This window comes from Myodes glareolus, chromosome 2, assembly GCF_982192425.1.
Source record: "Myodes glareolus chromosome 2, mMyoGla1.1, whole genome shotgun sequence".
In the NCBI taxonomy this organism is placed as follows: domain Eukaryota; kingdom Metazoa; phylum Chordata; class Mammalia; order Rodentia; family Cricetidae; genus Myodes; species Myodes glareolus.
Window position 1 is genome coordinate 89,398,211 of NC_142027.1, and position 15,137 is coordinate 89,413,347.

The following is a 15,137-nucleotide window of genomic DNA, read 5'->3' on the forward strand; positions in this document are numbered from 1 at the left end:
AAAAATGGTGCCGTGCCAAGTATGCAGGTGACTGTAGCAGAAGGGTCGCTACAAGATGGAGGCTAGTCTGGACTACATAGGCTTCAGACCAGCTTGGGCTATAGAGTGATTCCTTTCTCAAAAACTGAGGGGAAGAGAGGGGCAGGGGAATGAAAGAAGAAGGGGGTAGGAAAGAGAACAAAACCTCCTTCTAATCAGCAGGCAACATCTAAAGATGGCAACAATCCCAATGCTAGCTTAGAGGTATCGTTGACAGAGATTTCTGTCCCGACCAGTCTGGCAGCCATTTAGTCCCAAAGAAGCACTCAGAGGCTTACATTAGTTATAAACTGGTCGGCCTATTAGCTCAGGCTTTTTATTAACTAATTCTTACGTCTTAAATTAGTCCATTATTCTTGTCTGTGTCAGCCACATGGCTTGGTACCTTTTATCAGTGAGGCATTCTCATCTTGCTTCCTCTGTGATGACTGCAGACTGACTCTTTCCAGAATTCACCTGTTCTCATCACCCTGCCTCTAGTTCCTGTCTGACTACTGGCAAATCAGTGTTTTATTACAATATAAGTGACAGGGTACAAGATCATTGTCCCACAGCATTCCCCCCCCCCTTTTTTTTCCCAAAACAAGAACGCTGAATCTAATCTCCTTTGTTTAGTTTTTTTCAGACCATTATCCATAACAACTTGTAACCAACACTCTAAACAAAGATCACTATGGCATATTCCTAGCAGGCTCTTACATATTAAATTAACCCATTTCTATTATTCTGTGTATCACCACGAGGCTGTGGCCTACCAGTGCAAGTTTTGGCATCTTCCTCCTTCAGCGGCTACATGGCGTCTCTCTGACTACACCCACTCTCTCTATATCTCTTTCAGGCTGGCTATAGTCTGCCCTGCTATAGGCCAAAGCAGCTTCTCTATTAACCAATGGCAATAAAACATAGTCATAGCAATCAGAGGGGAATCCCACAATCACATGATTGCTTCAAAGACTCATAGATTTAAAGAGTGGGTTTTCTTTTTCTAATGTATGTGGGTGTTCTGCCTCCATGTGTGTATGTACTGTGTGCATGCAGTACATATAGAGGCTAGAAGATGGCATTGGATCCCCTGGAACTGAAGTTATGAGTGTTTGTAATCCTCCATGTGTGTGCTTGGAATTAAACCCAGGTCCTCTGTAAGAACAACCAGTGCTCTTAACCACCGAGTCATTCCTGCAGGCCCCTTTATGTCAATTTCATGGAATACCACAAATGGGGCCATTGTTTGATTACTGTACATGCTAAATACAGCACCAAATGAAGTATTAAAGGGAAGACTATAGCATAAACAAACTTGTATCTCTAAAAATACCATTACATAGAAAAATAGATTTTAAGTGAAAATAGATTTGCAGGTTACTTCTATCCTAAAATAACATGTTTATGCCATGTGGAACTTTTCACAGTAAAAATAGTCAGATCTATTTTTAAATGAAAAATAGAATTTTAGCCACCATCTCATTATAGTATTGACGTACTGAGTTACATAAGCAACCTGCCTTTTCCTAACTCTCCTTGTTTTAGCTGTACATTAGGATTAAAAGACTAAATATTTAACTGTGGGCCTTTTCTCTGAGAAAGGCCTGTGTTCATCAGAAGTGAATTGATATTAATACCAACTTTGAAAAATGTTCTAACCATGTTCAGTGTATAAGACCCTTCCCAATGACATCTCAGGTGGGCATACAAGGGTGGGCACAGTTTGCGCTTACCCACCTCCATGTCACAGACTCGCCACTCTTAGGCAACCAGTGCACTCAGCAGAGTTAGTTTGTGCCTGCTGCGTGCCTGACCTTGTGGAGCATGGGTCCAGCCAGAGGTGCCAGACAATAAAACGCTAAAGCAATGAACTGTAACACATTCAAGTTGGGGACCTTTCTCCCCTGCATCCCCATCCCCATTTCTCTTCCTCTTCCTTCCTTCGTTCCTTCGTTCCTTCCTTCTTCCTTACTTTCCTTTCTTCCTGTGGTAGTGGGAATTGAACCCAGAACCTTGCATATTAGGCCAACGACTGCCATTGAACCTAAGGTCCTAGGTAAACACTCTGCCCTGATCTCTATCCCAGCCCTCACTTTGTTGATGATGCTTCCTTACTGGCTGTTTCTTTCGAAGCAGAGTCTCTCTCCATGTTGCCCAGGCTGGCCTAAACTCACTCTGTCTCCCCGTCATCCTGCTTCAGCCTCCTGAGTAGCTGGGACTGTAGACCTGTGCCACAGGCCAGCCTGCCGTTTTCAGATGTCTCTCTGTGTTAATTCAGACAATCATTGTTTGAGCAGTCGAGAAGTGTGTCTCAGGCTGTCAGGTCAGCCCACTGCCAAGCTGTTACACAACAGCAGGCTAGGCAGTTGCCCGCATAGTGTATCAGTATGCTAGGGGTGCCATAACAAAGACAACACACGAGAGAGCTTTGCTGATAGACTTTTCCTCGGGGTTGTTCATGCCAAGTTCAAAGGATTGGCAGGGGTGGTTTTCCTGTAGAGAAGTCGCTGGGTTTTTGTTGTTGTTGTTGTTGTTGTTATTGTTGTTGTTGTTGTTGTTTTCTGTCTTAAGACAGAGTTTCTCTGTGTCACCGCCATGGCTGTCCTGGACCTTGCTCATATAGACCAGGCTGGCCTTGAGCTCATGGAAATTCACCTGCCTCTGCTTCCCCAGAGCTGGGGTTAAAGGTGTGATCTTCTCTGCCTGTGCGGCCGTCTACCTTGTCTTTAAAACATCCCAGGCATATTGAGTGAGGACCCACCCCAGACAATTAATCTAACCTTCCCTCTTCAAAGGTCCTGTCTCCTACTACAGTCACACCCATTCTGCGTATGATTTGGGAGGAGCGTCGGGGGACAGCAAAAACAGCCCATAATATTAAATCTAGGCAAGGGTCAGAGAATATATTTTTAGACCATGCCACATAGGAAACACACTTTAAAAATCAAGTATTTAGCCTTACTGCATAGCACGGGGATTAAGAGGAGGGGCCTGAAGTCGGCCACAGCCTCAGACACCCGCTCCATTATCCATCCATCAGTAGCGTGGCTTTATGAGGTTTTAAAGTCTTGATATTTGGACAGCCTACAACTGTCCTCTTCATGGGGCTGCCCGGAGGATTAGAAAGCAATTGAAGTGCTGTAGAGTCCCCTTAAGATGTCCATTTACCTCTAGGATCTCCATTGCCATCTTAACATACATGTCACATATATGTGACATAGAAAAGAATGATGTTATTTGAGCTTGGAATTTATATTTAAAATGTTTAGGAGTACAGTTTTAAGTTTCTGCTCTAATGGGCGTTACCTGACACCAAATCAAGCTTTCTAAATTTAATAAAATTTATAATTTAATAATTTAATAAAATTTATAATTTAATAAAATTTATTATTTGCTGGTATCCTCATCTGAAAGACAAAAACACAATTTTACAAGCCCTGTGATATTTTTCCTTGTAGAGCATAATACAACTAATATTTCCTCCTTTATTTTCACAGTATTCAAGAAATGTCACCAATGCCAAGAATGGCCAGTTTGGAATGTTGTCTTGAAAGTAGATGGTTCATAGAAGTCCATAAAATACCACCACAGGTCAGGAATGAGCCCGTAGCTATGGCACCAGCCTGCTAAAGAATATCTCACTCGAGAATGCGCTCACATCCTCACGTAGCCTTGAACTCTTCTGCTCTACTGTCTTTGTGTAGCAGACATGTAGAAAGTCTACAAATTGTAAACTTTGTTAAGCCACAACAGAAAGAACACTGTGCGGCCAGCGCCCGTGTCCCTGCGCCCATTGCCTCTCGTGTCCTGTAATTTCTACTTCAAGACAACAGTTGTTCTAAACTAGTAGATCCTGTTACAGTTCAGCTTTCACGGTCACGGTGGCCCTTCCTAAGTGAGATTTGCTACACTTTCTGTCTTTCTAGCCTTAAGATTGATTCTTTTATTATTATTATTAGATGTAGTGTGAATTCTAATCAGTCTTAATAAAAACCTGGAGTCAGATATTGGGGGTGAAAGTTGAAAGATCAGAGAATCAGAGCAGCCAGTCACTAGTTCTTATCGCTTCAAAATCCTCAGACCGAATGGGGTATCCTGTCTCTACAAATCCTCAGACCGAATGGGGTTTCCTGTCTCTACAAGTTCTCAGACTGAATGGGGTTTCCTGTCTCTACAAGTTCTCAGATTGAATGGGGTATCCTGTCCCTACAAATCCTCAGACTGAATGGGGCATCCTGTCTCTACACATCCTCAGACCGAATGCTCTGAGCTCCTGTCTCCTCCCCACTTATATTCCTCTCTCCACCCAGCCATATCACTGTCTCCACCTCACAAGTGCTGGGGTTAAAGGGTTGGGATCCCAAGTGCTGGGGTCACCTTTTTATGATCTCTGTTTCTCTTTTAGATTGATTCAATCTCACATAGTCTAGAGTGGCCTTGAACTCATAGAGATCTATCTGCCTCTGTCTCCCCAAATGCTAGGATTAAAGTTGTGTTCCATCACTGCCTGGCCTCTATGGCTAACTAGAGGCTTAGCCCTGCATTCCGATCTTCAGGCAAGCTTTATTTGTTACAGCACAAACAAAATCTCACGACAATTATTATTATTTATTAAAACTTTGTTATAAAGAACTCCCAAATAAAAAAACACCAAGTACCAACATGACCAACATCTACACGTTCCAGTGAAGGTCTATACATTTAGAACAGCCACTGGGAAGCTGTGGAGCATCCTGCTGGGTGTCACACTTTCAAGCATGTTTTTATGTACATATCTACCACCAAAGTCTGAAAAATCTGTGACACGGTCAGGGCTACAAAAGCAACTAGCTTTGGGGTTTTTGTTTGTTTGTTCTTTTTGTTTTGTTAGTTTTGGTTTGGTTTGGTTTGGGTATGTTTGGGTGAGACAAGTTCTCACTATGTTACCCTGGCTGTCCTGCAACTAGATATGCAGATCAGACTGGTCTCAAACTCATGATACCCTCTTGCCTCTGCCTCCCGAGTGCTGGCATTAAAAATTGTGCACCACCACCCTTGGGCCAAACAATAAACTTTATATCCTAGATTAATTTTAAAAACCCAAATGACATTACAGCTGTAATTAGTATTAATTTTCTTCTTCAACAGTGCCGATAATTTAAGTGGAGAATGGGGACTGTGTCTTTTGTATCTGTCCCGTTCACCAGCTCAGACCCTACAAGCCCATGCATGTAGTAGACAGCTCATTCCTATTTTGGTGGTGTTGTCGCTATGGTACCAGGGAACCAGGACTTTGCATCCCCCGTAGTTGGTCCTTTGAAACAGTCTTGCCATATAGCCCAGGCTAGACTCAAGTTCATTGTCCTCCTCTGACTCTGGAGCGCAAGAGTCATAACCTTCACCCTTCCTCTCAGATACAATTTCAATTTTCCCACTGCTAGACTTTCCCCTCCACTTAAAAATATATTTTTTTTCCATCATCATTAACCTAAAATTATACAAGAACAACAGAAAACGTCAGCAATGGAAATTGGGTTATTTTAGGCATTATTTGGGATACAGATCCAAAAAGTATTTGTGGTCACTGTCAGAAATAGCTGATCCTGTAAGCTGCGCTCAGATGCTCGCTCATTGTCAGACACTTCAGGCCCTAGGGACCTGCAAGTTATTTGGTGGTACCTAAGCTTGAGAAAATGGAGGGGTGTTTGTCCAGTATGCTCAAGTTAAGAGCTAAGCCGTCATGAGAGGGTTAAACAGCAACGTAGCTAGGTGTGAGGGACATGTGGAGCGTCTTGTTGAACAAAGGGAAAGACGTGTGGGGCGTCTTATTGAGCAGCTGGAGGAAAGAAGCCTGCTGCACTCTGTCAATCCTTCTGATCTGATGGCCTTTGCACTTCACAGGAGTTGAAGGGCCCCGTCACTGTATCCAGTCACTCTTGGAAGCTGGAGGCCATCATGATAGTGACTTTCCTGACTGTTACTCAGTAATCTCTTATGGTTTCTTAGGTTCCCGGCTGTCAAAAAGAAATTCATGGCAGAGCTGAAAGAGCTGCGGTACAAAGAGCAGAGCCCCTATGTGGTCCAGAGCATCATCAGCCTGATCATGGGGATGAAGTTCTTCCGTATTAAGATGTACCCGGTGGAGGACTTTGAGGCGTCCCTCCAGTTTATGCAGGTGAGGTCCCTGAGCCACTATTGGTTACCTCGCGAAGTTCCCGCCAGTGAAATGCTGCGGCTGGAATGTGAAAAACCTACACAGGCAGCGCCCAGCACCAGAGGCGTCAACACACACTTCAACTTCTCGATGTTACAGCATGATGCACGCTCGATAGAAACCTCCTTTCTTATTAAAAGAGTGTTTTCAGTATTGAAGGTTGAATCTAGAGCCTCACTCATGCTAAGCAAGCTCCCTACCACTGAATTACAACCTCAACACTTTTTAAAGTTTTATTGTGTAGCTGGGTCTCTCTTGGTTAACCAGGCTGGCCTCAAACTTGCAATCCTCCTGCCTTGGACTCCCAGCTCATATTTTGTACTTGAGTCTTTTGATTGCTAGCACTAAGCTTCTTGTGATGCTAAGCCATGACAGTAATGGCATTTTCCAGGTCAACCACACAGCCACCAAGGAGACCAAGCTCTGTGCTGTGGATTCGGCTGTTGTGGAAAATTAGGGGGTTTAAGTGAAGGGTCCTATATGATACATTCCACTTACATTGAATGTATTAGTACATACACCATTATTAAATCAAAGAGTATATGCAGTTGACAACACACACACATACACACACACACAATTCTACCTTCTAGGTAAGTCACAAAATACCTTGATACCAAATAATCAAGTTCCCAAATTTAAAATTTCATTTTAAAGCTTGCAAATCACCTTGGGAGTAGGCTGCACCGTAGAATTTCCTTTTGATTGCCTTTTTCCTTTCTCCTTCACCCACTGGCACTCTGTGATTAAACCATAGTTGATCCTTTGACTATTTAGTCAGCAATTCTATGACTATGCTGGCCATAGTGGCGTTAAACGGTAAGGATCTTGATGGAAGAAGAACTCTGTCTTCTCTGTACTTTGAATGGGAGCCTTAACTTTGGATACACCCCACCCACAGCTCATAATGGTGTTACGTATAAGACTTTAGCAGAATGCAAGTCCCCACTAAGAGTTGAAGGGAAATCACCATATCAGAAGGGATTTCTCTGCTGCTGCTGCTGCCATGTGGTCTGGTGTCAATCTTCCTAGAGAGTTGAGATGTTTGAATCAAGAATACAGACTGTATGGCTTTAGGTTTATAGTTCCAAAGGCCACAGTCGAAAGGAGACAAGAGCTATGGGTGAGGGCATGGGGAAGCTGGAATCCTTCTGCACGGCCAGTGTGAACAGCAAACGGCACAGACGCGTAGGAATGCAGTACAGCTAGCCTTCCTGTTAGCCACCGCCACTCCGACAGAAGTGTCCAGATACGGCAAAGCTTGATCAAGGGGGTGCGGTCTGAGGACCAGGTGCATCTGGGCTTCATTCTTACACAGTTGATGACTGTGTCTTCCCCACTGGCTGGAGTCGTACATCACAATCTTTCACTGTGAGCTAGTTTTAAAAGAATCAGCAAAGGAAATGGCAGAGGGACAGCCACTTTAACCCTTTAAATTCTGAAAATGTAAGCAGCATCTTTGGGTAAGCAAAGGATTTATGGAGGAAGGAGAGATCAAAACATTTGCATACATATCTCCATAAAGCTAACCCACAGGATGGGCGAAGGAGGGGTGCCTGCTTCTTCTGCATCAACCTTTCTGAGTTTGGGTTCAGGGCCAGGCTCTCTTAGCACCTCCCCACTCCAGCCTCAGCTACCTTATTGGCAAGTTATGGTGTCTCTAACCCTAAGGAGCAGCTCTGAGGTGCTTTCCAGAACTCAGCGGCTGTCAGCCATTACCTTGTTCCATCTCACTTAACAAGGCACATATCCATCTGCCCAGAGTCCCAGCACTCAGTGTTTGGGAGGTAGAGGCAGATGGATGAGTTTGGTCTACAGAGCGAGTTCCAGGACAGCAGGGCTACACAGAGAAACCCTGTATAGAAACAAACAAACAGCAGCAACAACAACAACAACAAAAATTCACACTGACAAAACAAACAAACAACAGACAAACAAACAATACACATATCTACATACCTGAATGCCCAATTGGGAGATCACTTGTGTACCTGTATAGAATAATGCAGGGGTCCTATGTCCACATCAGTCTGTCTCAGGGACTGCATAGGCCTAGATCATTCAACCTGGGATGAGATTTGGTACAGGGCTATACTAAAGACCTTAGGAATTCTCTTTGCTAGGGTTTTTTCTTTTCTTTTTCTTTTTCTTTTTCTTTTTTTTTTTTTGCTACGATCAGTGAACATGAAGGGTGAGAGTGGGTATCAATACATAATCATGTAATGAGTACAGCCACAGGAAGTCACTAGTATAAGGGAGCGGCTGGCAGGCAACCTTCCTCCAGAATGAGTCCGCAGGCAACCACTCCTACTAGGCAATAGCTTTGCAGGCAAAGAAAGCGGGGAAGTGTTCCAGAGGCTTCCTTGCATGAAGGGAAGCCGGCCAGACTTGCTTGAGAAATGATGAGATGAGTAAACACACCTTAAATGTCAGGCCCGCAAATAAACAGCTCTGTAGGAGGGAGGCTGCCCGAAGGTAGACCTGACCGGAGTTTACTGTCGGCTGCCTCTCTACTGGGATCTGTTTATAGGCTGACCAAGGGCCCAGGACCCCACAGAGGGTCAAGGAAGTCATAGAAATCTGTTGAGAATGAATGAATCAGTCAATCAATCAACCAATCACCTGTGCCTACAAGTGTAGCTGTTAGTCCTTTCAGTTGCCTGGTTTTGAAATAGAAGCAGGAAGACAAAGAGAAAACAAGTCTTGGAAAAGTCCCCTGGGGTCCCCACAAACATTAGACCCCCTATGAGTCCTTGGATAGGGTGAACCTAATAGATCTCCAAATCCGCTGTGTCTGCGCACAGGATGTTGGGTTTACTCAAATGCATTTCTCGTGCCTGTTCCATCCCTGTTCCTCCCCGTGTTCTGCTTATGTTCCCTAGGAATGCGCACATTATTTCCTGGAGGTTAAAGACAAGGACATCAAGCACGCCTTGGCCGGGCTCTTTGTGGAAATCCTCGTCCCCGTGGCTGCTGTGAGTTGGGGTCTCCATGTCTAACAAGTTCTTCAACCCCAGCCGTTCCTTGGGTGGGATAGTCACACACGTCTCTGTTGTAGGCTGTCAAGAATGAAGTTAATGTGCCTTGCCTCAGGAACTTCGTGGAGAGCCTGTATGACACCACATTGGAACTCTCCTCCCGGAAAAAGCATTCCTTGGTTAGTAACCACGAGGGGAGCCAAGCGCTGTCCCAAGTGGAGGGCCTACAACTCCCGGGAAGAAATCGCCTTGCAAGTAGGAAGGACCCCACACGTGGGAGCATGGCCCCGGCATCTCAGACTTCAAAGCTTACCTTTAACACAAACCCACGAACCACTGCAATATAAGGGGATCATACCCCGTCACCTCGCATAAACCTTCTAGTCTGATGGGTTCGCTGTTTGCTTTAGAGATTGACTAAACTGAGTTTTTGTTTGAATTTCTAAGAAGTTTTTCAAATGTAAAGGCTAAAGTTTAAAGCGACAGGTTCCCCTCTCCCTCCCAGGAGCAAGGCTGCACTAACTGTTCCTATCTTGACACTCGGAATCAAAACTGAACACAGAAGGAGCGAGAGTGGGGAATAGGCAGTTGCCTGCAGGCAAGAGGTCCTGAAGGTCGGGACGTAGTTCGTGGGAAGGCAGTGTATGGTTTTTCAAGTCACTGTCCAGTGATTTAAACTCTGGGAAACTGCCCGGGGAGTGTCCATTGTTAATAGCTGGCCACAGTACCGGCCTAGGATGGTGTCCAAAGCACGAGCATCCTTGTCAGGGTCTGAGCCAGTCCCCAGTTGTTCAGCTGGTAGTTGTAACAACTTTGCTCATTTGCCGATACCCTGTGGTCACTGTGACTAACTGCTGACATTTATTGACTGGCACTAGAGATGCATTCAGTGGGCACAGTAGCCCAGAGTCCTCTCAGACTAAGTTTCTGTGGAGAAGAAAAATGCCGAGGTGATGTGCAGAGCAGCAGCCAGTCCAAGTAAATAGGTGTGTTTCTCTTTAAATCTCCCCCCAGCCTTCAAGGTGTGTGCTACCTGGCTAAGCAAAGGATGAACTGTGTGCGCACATTCTTTGGGCGGCTGCCCGTTAGCTTTGCTGTCTTCTCCAGTTGCTGTGGGAAAGGGGCCCAGTTAGGCAGGAAAAGCACAGTAGCACCTCTGTTTATTCCATCATGAGCAGATTCCTGCTGTGGTTACATTTGTCTTGATGGTGTTTACCAGGACCATAACAGCTCTTTCAGGAAGCTCCCTGAATTACAGGAAGATTGCAGGAGAAAGTAAATATGTATGTCTGCCGCTAAGACAGACTACTAGATATTTATTGAGTGCAAAAGCCAATGACATTTTCAAACTGAGTGGGCCTTCATGGCCGTCCTGGTTTGGTACTCTGCTGCTGGGATAAAACGCGGACTAAGCATAGCTTAGGGGAAAGAAGCATGTATTTGCCTTAGATGTTATAATCCATCATCTTGGGAAGCCAGGGCAGAACTGGAGGTAGTGATTGAGGCAGAGGCCATGAAGGAATGCTGCTTCCTGGCTTGCTCCCCGTGACTTGCTTGCTCAGCTACTTTTCTTCTACAGCCCAGGACCCACCTACCTAGGGATGGCACTGCCCACAGTGGGCTGTGTCCTCCTGCATTAATTAGCAATTAAGACAGTGTCCCATAAACATGGCCGCAGGTGGGGGTCCTCTTCCCAGCTGACTCTAGTTTGTGTCAAGTTGACAAAAAGATTTCTGTGGTTTTAGAAGTTCATAAGTAAAAACCGAGCTTGTGAATTGGCTTTCTGTATTATTTATACACAAAACAAACATATTACCATATGTATATTAGTAGTCAGAGTTCTGGATGATTCTATCTAGTCATTCTCAGAAAGCACCTATGAGCTCCGTGGTGGTACGGCATTTCATTTATTTGAGGCCCATGGCCACAGAGGAGGTGACGAAGCTTTGTGTGCAGGAAGTGTATGTTTCCTGGTTTGGTGAGCTGCCAGTCATCCTGTGACCCATGTTCCTTTCTTCTCAGGCCTTGTACCCCCTGGTGACCTGTCTCCTCTGTGTCAGTCAGAAGCAGCTATTCCTCAACAGGTGGCATGTTTTCCTCAACAACTGCTTGTCCAACCTTAAGGTTAGTATTTACCAATGCAGCAACAACAGAAACCACTTATATAAGAAAGACATCTCCATGAACTTCTGTTTATTTTTGTGTGCCTGAAACAAGGACTTAACTATGTTGCCCAGGCTGACCTCAAATTCACTGTCCCCCTCCCTCAGCCTCCCAAGTGCGGGGATTACAGGTGCGAGCCACCACACCACGTTACAATAAGCGCCTGCTTAAAGGAATGTATTCGTCTGCCTAGAGACATATCTGCAGACCTGGGGGAGATACATCTGCTCTAGAAAGACGCCCTTTGGAGACAGAATTGAAACAACCGTAGAGATCTGTCTAGATATATAAAACTGTTGTCCTGTGTATCCAAGTGATAGGAAAATGAAATGACAGTTGACAGTTGAACTTAGCTGACCCCAGCAGGTGGAATAACTTCAGATATCCTGGGACACCTGACCCTTAGGTCTAGGTAGATATTTTGGAAACAAATGCTCCATTCTGTGAGCAGATTGCTCTAGCAGAGAGCATTGCCTCCTGCCCGTCTCGTCTGTGATTCTGGCCTAAGCACTTACTGCTCTCCAGGTGACCAAAATGAATAAAGCCACAGCCGGCTCCCCTCCGCCCTGGGACTAAGGAGCCTATGGTGGATACACTTATAATATTAGTGTTAACACTGGCTTTGACTCAAATAGGAACATGCTTTCAATTTTGGTGACCAGTTGACACAGGACAAGTAGAAAAGAACCCTTTGTAACCTAAGAACAGGCACTCCTGGTGCAGTTACGCATGCCAGTAATCCAAGCACTGGAGAAGCTGAGGCAGGAGAATCACAAAGTTGAGGTTAGCCTGTACTATGTGTAGCAAGACCATTTTTCAAAAAGAAGAAAACCAGGGGCTGGAGAGACGGCTCAGCAGTGAAGAGCATTAGCTGCTCTTGCAGAGGACCCAGGTTCAGTTCCCAGCACCCACATGGTGGACTCACAACCCTCTGTAACTCCAGTTCCAAGGGATCGGACACCTCGCTCAGACAAGACATAATGCGCATAAACTAAAATAAAAAATCCTTACAAATTATTTAAAAAACAAAAAATGCAAATCAAATGAATTCTTCACGATCATTCTCACCCGTATCCAAAGCCATGGCTCCACTTCCTTCTCTGGTGCAATGTTTGCTACCATCATTAAAAAAAATAACTAAAAATTCTTGCATGTGCTTATACATGTTGCCTTGTCTTGTGTTGTTTTCTTGCCCCAAGACATTTTAATTTGGGGAAGTACTTAAGATTAATTATGTTATTTTGTCATTTACTGTAATTATATAATAATCTACATGGACCTGACTGCAGCGCTGACTATGTCCTGGCTCTAGGAGCTAATTGTGAAATCCAAGATTGCAATCGTTCATTTCCTTCAGGTTGGCAGTGAAATCTAATAGCAGTGGGCAGAGAATGAGGTTTTCAAGTTCAGCACGAACCGAAATGCCTTTCGGGGTCGTCAGCGGTTACACAGTGGGCACTCCAGACATCGTCTGAGCCCTTAGCAGTCGGCTGCACCACCCAAACGCTGCCGTTACCACTTTCCCTAGCTGGTCCGCTTTTGCAGTTACTAATTCTAGTATTTTAGATGCATCTTTTACAGATAGAGAGTGGTCATGTTGTTCAAAATGGCACCAGTTTTTTTGTCAACCTGATTCAAATCAGAGTTACCTGGGAAAAGGGACCCTCAACTGAACTGCTACTATCAGATTGGCTGACAGACAGATGTGTGGGGCATTGTCTTGATTAGTGACTGATGGTGGCGGTGCCATCCCTGGGCTGATGGTCCTAGATTCTATAAGAAAGCAGGCTGAGCAAGCCCAGAGGACCAAGCTAGTAAGCAGTGTAAACAGATATTTCTTTGGGCCACCAGCTTGCAAAAAAAATGACATGGAGACTTATTATTAATTATAAAAGTTCAGGTTTAGTTTAGGCTTTTTCTTAAGTAGTTTGTTTGTAAGACAGGGTTCCTCTGTGTAGCCTTGACTGTCTTGGAACTCACTCTGTAGATCAGGCTGGCCTCAAACTCATATGGATCCACCTCCCTCTTCTTCCTGAGTGCTGGGATTAAAGGCCTGTGCCACCGCCACCCAGCCCTAAGTAGTTCTTATAACTTAATTTAACTCATATCTTTTCATCTGCGTTCCTTTGCATGGCTCGGCTACCTTTGTTCTGCACTGTCCGTCCTGCTTCCTCTCCCTGTCTCCTGGTGTCTCCTGTGCACCTTCCCCTCTGCCTTTCTCTCCCCGGAAGTCCTGCCTATCCCTCCTGCCTAGCTATTGGCCAGTCGGCTGCTTACTACACAAATCACAGCAACCCATCTTCACGCAGTGCACAAAAATATCTGCTGCAAAGCAGTGTTTCTCCATGGCCTCTGCCTCAGTCTCTACCTCCCGGTCCCTGCCTTGGTCTCACGATGGACTGTAAGCTATAGACCGAAAGCGTGTTCCTTCCCCAAGCAGTTTTCCATCCATGTTTTACCAGAGAAATAGAAAGGAGCTTGCAGCACAGCTTTCTGAATATATTTAATGCATCTGGGGCTAAACTTAAAATATTTTGTATAGTAGTTTATTGCTGTGGTCGAAAGAGCCAAGTTGTGTTTGAAACAGCAGGGCAGCTTGCTTTGAAAATGAAATTATAATATTCTTTAGAGCTTCTGTCAAAACCTTAAGGGGAAACCGAATAAAGGTTACAAACAGCCGCGGAAGGACCTGGGTGCAGACTCAGACCGTGCTCCCCTTACACAGGCATTTCACCCATAGGATGTAGTGACATTTCAAATGTGTTTTAATAAATAAAGACGGCCTGAAGATCTGAGAGTAAAACAGCCCCACTGGTCAGCCTTACAGACCAGGTAATGGTAACACACACCTTTAATCCCAATAGCCACACTAGTTGCCATAGAAACCAGGTGGCACTTGTCTTTAATCACGGTGGGGCACACCTTTAATCCAAGCCCTAGAGAGGACTCTAAGACCGGAGGAAACAGCTCTCAGACATGGTCTCATTCTGAGATTCCTGGAGGCAGAATCACCATTTTGGACTGAGGCTGAGATAAGAGTCAGTGACTGACTGCTTTGCTTTTCGAATCTTCAGGATGAACCCCAATTTCTCTCTCTGGGTTTTTATTAATTGTGCATCAATAGAAGGTTCTAAAACGAGAAACTGATAACACTGGGAGGAGCTCATGGGCACTAAGCCTTAAACACTTGAGTTTTGGGGAAACTTAACCATAGCAAACTCTGATGGTAGCATCTGACATACCAAGCAACATGCAACGTGTAATACATGCACTCCAACTTCTGAGACACGGTTCTCACTAATGCAAAAGTCCCAGCTGTCCCTTGCCAGTGATGTGTCCCTTGCCGGTTGAGTGATTTGTTAGTGTCTCTCGGTTGTCAAACCCCTCAAATGATGCCATGGTAGTGTCAAAGAGCTCTGCGCATGCAAAACGCATTTAAATGCATGAGACTTTGTATTATCATAATATCTCGAGCACCAGTTCTTACACACACTACACACTTCTCTCTACCCCAGTTGTTCTACCACTGTTTGTGTGGGGTTTTGATACATATTTAACCTACTGGACATTGGGCACTGGGGCTAGAAAGATGGATGAAGCTTCCTGGAGCTCACAATCTGACAGAAAACTTGCTGAGAACAGAAAACCATTAGGAGAATCAACAGGGCCACTGACCGTCTCCCCGGGGCCCAAGACAGGAATGGAATAGGTGAGTTATGTAGTAGGAAGCGTGGCATCAGGGGCTTGCTGCCCAGTCAGGATGTTCCTAGTAGAGTTTGCTG

General features: G+C 44.9%; 1 protein-coding gene across 7 annotated transcripts in view; it reads left to right on the plus strand.

Moving 5' to 3' along the window:
- The window catches only part of Fry (FRY microtubule binding protein), a 393,449-nt gene that overhangs the window by 240,074 nt on the left and 138,238 nt on the right, over window positions 1-15,137 (plus strand). For all 7 annotated transcript variants that reach the window (XM_087902760.1, XM_087902759.1, XM_087902746.1 and 4 more), the window contains 4 exons: window positions 6,007-6,175; window positions 9,097-9,189; window positions 9,273-9,371; window positions 11,215-11,316. In XM_087902760.1, coding sequence (XP_087758886.1) covers window positions 6,007-6,175; window positions 9,097-9,189; window positions 9,273-9,371; window positions 11,215-11,316 — 463 coding nt within the window. The remainder of the gene's footprint in view (window positions 1-6,006; window positions 6,176-9,096; window positions 9,190-9,272; window positions 9,372-11,214; window positions 11,317-15,137) is intronic.